Source organism: Limulus polyphemus, unplaced genomic scaffold (genome assembly GCF_000517525.1).
Source record: "Limulus polyphemus unplaced genomic scaffold, Limulus_polyphemus-2.1.2 Scaffold1745, whole genome shotgun sequence".
Lineage (NCBI taxonomy): Eukaryota > Metazoa > Arthropoda > Merostomata > Xiphosura > Limulidae > Limulus > Limulus polyphemus.
The window spans coordinates 48,137-55,421 of NW_013667355.1; the positions used below are offsets into that span (position 1 = coordinate 48,137).

A 7,285-nucleotide genomic window follows, 5' to 3' on the forward strand; every position below is an offset into this window, starting at 1 on the left:
CTTGGGTTGGCTAGCCCTGACTCCATTGTCATTCTAGGGTCGTCGTCCTTTTGGTTGGGTGAGTTTTGCTATCTCGATGTGTGCTCTCATTCTTTCTATTTCTAGTCTCTCCTCTTTCCCTCTATTTCTAGTTTCTCCTTTCTCTTATTTTCTTCTTTCAGTCTTTCTCTTTCTTTCTCAATTTGTCTCTTCTGTTACCATTCATCTCTTTCCAGTTCTTGTTGTTGTTTAACAAACTCTCGTAGTTCACTATCTTTTAACCCAAGTTGAGATCCTCTTTCTACCCATTTATCAAAATCTGTTGACATGGTTATAAAGCATAATTTTAATCTCTACACTATTTTAGTTACTACTACAGTTGTGCATATACAGGTAGGCCTACTTATTTCTGCTGTCATTTATGTTTTCTTCTATCGCCGTTTACCACTGTATAATCCTTGCTGTGGCTCGCCAACTGTCAGAATTTAAAAATCTTATCTTGGCCAATTATCAGAATAAAAAGGTTTTTAGTTGTATTTCTTAATAGTATAAATATATAGTATGTTGTTGTTGGGCTTAGAATTCTTCTATAGTAGGTGTCTGTGACTTGTTAGCAATAAATTCAACAAGCACGCACTTCACTTGTTTCCAAAGTATTATATATATATTCAGAACAAGTTAACGTATGTACAATAAATCCTTCAGCACTCTAGATATTATGGACATAATATAAATACTATATATGTAGTTCTCTCCTTCTTGTCAAATGTCCACTTAGGCCTATTCACTCACTTTAGAATTTCAGTTGACAAAAGTTTTTTGTATCATGATAGAAAACAAAATTATTATTAATGGAGTCCAGTCAAACTGGACCTTTGTTATTTTAATGACACTGTCGAGTTAGGCCTCACTTGGAATATTATGTGCAGTTTTGGTTTTTCTCATGCACAAAAGGATATTGATGTATTAGAGAAAGTTCAGAAGGGGGCTACTATGATTATTCCAGGGACAGAAAGGTTATCTATGTGGCTAGGTTAAGATCTCTCATTCTCTCTCTCTGTAATGAAGTTTACAAGGGTAAGAGAACACAAATTTGAGATCTAGAAAAAAAAACAGGCTAGGCTCCAGTTAGGAAACCCTTCATTTTCTGAGTAATTACCTTAAGGAATGAGTTACCATTGACTGTAGTGGGGCCAGCACCTTACAAGAATTTAAGAAAGGAGCAGATAATGTCCTGAAAAATAACGGGATAATTTCAATATTTACTTCTTCTTGGGGATTGACGTATAGAAACAGCCGTGAAGGATAAAATTGGCGCTTGTTGTCCATAATGTTATTTAAAATAACTTGTGGAAAAGCTATAGGTTACAGACTAAAAATCATGTTGAACATTATACTTTTATTGCATTTATTGCCTTTAATGTACAAAAATAATGAATAAAAACCCATGTTTATCTTCTTTTTTAATCAACAAAACCATCATTTGTTGAATCAATGCTGATTAAAGCCATAGATAGAAACAAATTTATTTGTTTAAGCATAAAATTCTCCAACCTGTTGCATTCCACACAGTCTTTCTTTATTTTTTTTCATATACATAGAACCCTTCTCCTGTCTTTTGTCCGAACTTTCCTTCTGACACCAATTTGCTAAGAAGGTCTGGAGTTTTGAATTGTGTCATTTCTGGATATCGTTCATACCATCCTACAAGAAATAGTTTAGGTATATTAATGGAAGTGAAAATTAGACCTTAGCACACACATCTATCTACTTGAAACTAAGAGCTGCTTTTTACCCTCTTTGATGACAGACCAACATGGTTTCAGTCGGCAGACCTATACATGTTCAATATTTTAGGTTTTTACTTTTACAAAAATCAAATTAATGGAGAGATTATTATACTCAAAATAATTGCAAGAATGTTAAATTCAGTCATGCAGTAATTCAAAAACTGAAATAATATCTTTCATTCATCATCAGAAAATTTTCAGCTGCTTAGTTAGTTAAATAAAGTTTTAACTTTATTCTTATCAAAAAGCAATAAAGTAACTTGAAAATTCTCTATCACATTAAAAATGTTACTATTTCACTTGAACAAATATGAATCTTAGAACATCTGTATTTATAAGCTTTTGCAAGCAAAGTACCTTTTAAAGCTTCTCGGGTATTTCCCGTAATGATTACTTTACAAGTATAGTTCAGAGCATTTATTCATTCTAGACAAAACCTTTAGCTGTTGTAAAACAGCAAAAAGGGTTTAAAATATTATTATAATTTTTTTCCATACCATCAAAAATAAACTTGGTGGTGTCTAATCCAACGTAGTCAGCTAGCTCAAATGGACCCATGGGATAACCAGTTCCCAATTTCATAGCAATGTCAATATCTCTACAGCTTGCATCACCTGTAAAACCATCGAACATCTGAAAAGTTCTAGTGATGACGGATACTAAGATACTTCTTCAGAGATTACTAACATGAAAACCTTGCATTCAACAATGAAAAGTACATCAAACATTCTGTGATAAATCAAGGTAGGAAGCTTGGTTAGTTGTCTATATCAGTGGTTCCCAAACTCTTTTAGTCTGAGGCTCCTTTGATGTGAATAAAAAAGTTAGAGGCCCCACAACCTATAACTTTAGCATGGTGATTGAAAAACAGTGCAGTAGTAAAAACAGTAATGGCTCCTTTCGACATACTGTATCATTTAATTAATTCAACATAATTTTTTTTACAGGCTTATTGTTTATTTAAAGTTAAATTGGCATCTTTGTCTTCAACCCATTTTTGGCAGCCCCCCATTGGGGCCATGGCTCCCACTTTGGGAAACACTGGTCTATATCATCTGTTCATAGGAGGATCTGTGGATTCATGCCCTGACCAAAATCAAGTACCATTTCTTCAGATGTATTCTAACTCCACAAAGTGTTGTGCCACTCTTAAAGTTTCTAGTTTCGATACTAAAATAAAACGAAGCTAAACACCTTAAAAACACCAGTTCAATTAATTTTTCTGACCTAGGGTTCAACATTAACCAAAAAAAATAGAATCTAACTATAGATGAAATGTGACTTTGCATCATTGTGAATCTGTAAACACAAAATCATTGTTGTATCCATAGTGTCCTCTCTACTTATGAGGGTTGAAACTATGGTACTCCATTGTTCCCTATCCCTTGCTGCCTGCACCAACTTTACTAATTCACGTTGTTTCATCTCCGATCCATTTTCTAGTTATCAAGCCAAGTAAATCTTTCTGCCTCTGAAAAGATCTTAACACCAGCAATACTATATAGTTAAAACTATAGCCAAACAACCAAGCATTCATTCTACAAAGACTGACATTGGAGCATTTTCAGTCATATAATTCTGAATGATGTACAGAACTCTAAAATCTAAAGCTTTATTGAGTTCCAAGTTCAACAAATTTTTACACATTGATCTAACCATCTCAATTAACCTTATGCAGATTGACTCATTAATTTGACCAATCTTGTAACCATGAAATTATACATACTACAACTCTGAATGTATATTCAAGAATTTTGGCAAGCTTTTAGTAAACAAGTGTTGTACAAAAGAAAAATTAACATTTTTAATACAGTACTCTTATCGAAGATATGTTTGTGAATGTACAAAATCTCTACTAAATAAGTCTGAGTGAAAGGTGAATTTCATACTAAGACTAAAAAATATCTCATCTCACAGTTTCATATTTCATTGCATAACCTCTAGAACCTTCTAAATGAATAGTTTTTCAGTTAAACTTTTTACCTAATCTCTTATTTTTCTCTACCCTAACACTAACTGTATCAAAATCATTAATGTAAAAGTGAATGAGAAGTTGAAAAATATGAAATCAAATCAAAAATGTTTTTCTCCCTAAAATGACTACAGATTGTAACAGACAATTATTTTTCCTAACAGCTTCAGGCCTCTTAACCTTTTCATTTAATTTTACTATTTTATTGTTCTTTGTGGTATATCTATCTAGCATGAAAGCAATAAATCATTTAGCAAGAGTGTAAGGCAAACAAACTATCAAGTTACATCAAGAGATGATAGTCCATGTGCATTCCTCCAACAGAAATAACAGAATCTTTCTTATTAATTTTTTTTTCATTTAAGTTTTCTTATCTAACCTAGCAAGTTTCTCACTTTTACATTCTAGTTACACTAGTAATTTAGTACTTTAGCCTTTAGGGCATTTCACACTTGGTTTAATAAGCCTTTTTTTTTCTCACAATGTTGTCTAACAATAATATGTGCAGCTTTTAAATATGCATTTTAGAACACAAAAAAATATATAAGGCACAATAATAGACTATCCCAAAACTAGTATAATTTATATGCTAAAAATTTCAATTATTGCTTGGAGTAATGTCTTTCTTCATGAACAATTGGCTTTGACCACTAAACCAAAACAGGCAATCACCTGATTTATGTAGTTTGGAATATATTCTTTTTATTGGTTGTAGATATGTCTATTAGCAATTTTGGATAAAATTAGTGACTTTTCTTGAAAAACTGAGGATATGGGAGAGGTATGTCATGTAGGTGGAACAAATATAGTGATATCTCAGTTTTATCTTCTGGCTTTACATTATCTATAGTATGTGTTCTAATTAGTTGAACAATCTAAAGCACCTAAGGGAAGAGAAAAAATCTATAAATGAAAAAGTCAGAGCACCATCATATTATGTGACTCTGAGGCATAAACTGAGAATTTATTTATATATTTCCTTTTGAAATTTAGAAATCAAAACTTTAATAATATAAAGATTTTAATTATAAGCTATATTTTAATGCCAAATTTATTAACATACATTGATAATAAAGTAGTTTAATCAAATTTTGAATATAACTAGAAAAAAGTCATGACATGTACACTTTGACACTCCCATGTCCATAGGATTTATAAGCATATAAGCAACATAAAAATGTCGTTTGACTCAGTCATATTAAAGGGTGGCACATCATCCTGTGAAGTTAGAATTTTTAGAAACATTTTAAAAGGAAATTTTTACCCAAACATGTCAGATTATAAGTAAAATTTAACTAAGCTTATCAGTTTGGTGCTCTAAAACTAAGGCAATTTATTAAACTGATTAAGATATAGTTTTCAGGAAACAAAAAGACAACTACGAGACTTGCATAATATTAAAAAAAAGCAAACAAAAAAGGTATAATTTTTGATAGATTATGACTTTATAAAAAAAAAAAACTTTACAAACACGACCAAAAAGAAGCAATGTAAATGAACCATTTCTGTGAAACATATTAACTCCAAAATATTCTATGTTAAAAAGAGGTTTTGAAATGAAAATTACCTCTTTCCATCATTCTAATAGCTTCCGACATGTATGGTAAAAGAAGTCTATTCACTATGAACCCTGGAGTATCCTAAATCAAGAAAGAAGCATTTTTGTGAGAAAGAGGGTAACTTTATCTAACCATTGTTGACATACTGACATTAGCAGTTTGAATATAACCATAAAAAAGATCTTCCCACATCTAACACTAGCAGTGTTGCAACAGCAACCATGAGACCATGCAATACAACTTGCTAATTCTTAAATATTGAGTAAGCCCTTTTCTGTCTGAGCGTGTCTATACACATGAAGTATTTTAGCTTTAACCAATTTCCCAAAAGAGTAAATCAGACAGATCTGCTATATAACAGGAAGTTGAGCAAGTATGTGCCAAGAAATAAATGGAGTGGACATGGTGTGTATTGCACAATCTTTATTTAGACAACGTAAAGCAACAGCATGTATAGCAACTTTGAACAACACACAGTCACCTTTACTGGAGTCATAGAATGATCTTGACTTTAAACTTAAAATTTAGAGCTTTAAAAGCTTTAAGTGCTTAAAATATATAGATAACACTAACCTTATAAACTACCTGAACAATTAAAACTTCACAGTTGAAATCAGTGTTATAAATTCATATCTCACATGCTGCAAGCAAATACATTTTAACTCCATGTCATTTCCCCCAACAAAGTGAGGTTAAGGAAGTTAACTTGGTTTGGACATATTGGAAATATAATAATATCATGCATATGTCACACTATACACACACACACACACACACATATATGAACGAAACAGTTATATGATTTGAATAATCATTCTGAAAACTTTGAAATTTTCTCAAAAGTCTCAAAATAAAATATTAATCATATGACACCAATTTTTACAGCTTTCTCCATTATAATCACTGACCTTACATGTGACAGTCTGTTTTCCCATCTGCTTTCCAAATGCAATCAATTTATTGTAGGTCTCATCACTTGTTTCAGGTATCCTAATTACCTAATAATTTACAAAATGGTAGTAATTTTTAAAATTGTATCATAATTCACAAACCTTTCTGTAAAAACAAAACACACATGTATATTACTAGCAATTATGTACAGTTGAGTTTTCAAAACATGATATATCTATTTTAGTACCTAGTATTAACTTGCTTTCATTTTATAATATCAATACTTGGTGACTAAAAATAAATTCCTTTTTCTACAAAAAAAATTAATTATTATATTGTAATTTTTCTACAATTACATAACATTGTAAATTCTAGAAATCACCAACATTTTTTCTAGTACATTAAAAATTGTACCAACTGAAAACAATGGATACATTTCTAATAAAAGAAACAATTTTTGTGGTATTTTTTTTAATATTCTAGAAAGCATTAACAACTTAAGAAAATATATGCATTTGCTGATTGCTCAGATTATGAAAAACAAAACTGAACATTACACAAAACACAACTTAAATATTTGAATTTGAAATTTCACAAACAGTATTTAAAGATAGATCAATTGGAAAGGGATATATGAATAAATTAAAAATCATATATGTAAGTCATTCTTGAGTTAAGCCACTTCTGTTTATTAAAACTGTGCATGCTTCTTTGCAAGAAACTTTCTCCCAAATTTTTAACTCAAATGATAATTGTTAAAATTATATATATATATATATTAAGTAACTTTTTCTACATCACTTAATGCTTCATTTGGCTCACCTCCAATAATTTCATGACTGGAACAGGATTAAAAAAGTGCAGACCTCCAAATCTATCTTTGCGTTGCGTTGAAAAAGCAATTTCACTTATTGGAAGGGAAGAAGTATTACTGGCAAAAATGGTTTTCCTATAAAAATATTTATGTTAATGAAGCATGTTTTCTCTCTCTCTCTCTCTTCCTTTTTTTTAATAGAGAGAGAGAATACTTATTTCCATAAAAAAATTGGTCCATGGAATTCCAAAACAGTATATAAATCTTTAGTTTATGGAAC

At 30.8% G+C, this 7,285-nt stretch overlaps 1 protein-coding gene across 1 annotated transcript in view; it reads right to left on the bottom strand.

Moving 5' to 3' along the window:
- Positions 1-1,358: 1,358 nt before the first annotated feature.
- The window catches only part of LOC106464795 (hydroxyacyl-coenzyme A dehydrogenase, mitochondrial-like), a 17,047-nt gene continuing 11,120 nt past the window's right edge, over positions 1,359-7,285 (bottom strand). Inside the window, exons 4-8 of the mRNA XM_013924953.2 lie at positions 7,014-7,140; positions 6,209-6,298; positions 5,309-5,381; positions 2,267-2,383; positions 1,359-1,683 (exon numbers count right to left, since the gene is read on the bottom strand). Coding sequence (XP_013780407.1) covers positions 1,559-1,683; positions 2,267-2,383; positions 5,309-5,381; positions 6,209-6,298; positions 7,014-7,140 — 532 coding nt within the window. The 3' untranslated portion in view covers positions 1,359-1,558. The remainder of the gene's footprint in view (positions 1,684-2,266; positions 2,384-5,308; positions 5,382-6,208; positions 6,299-7,013; positions 7,141-7,285) is intronic.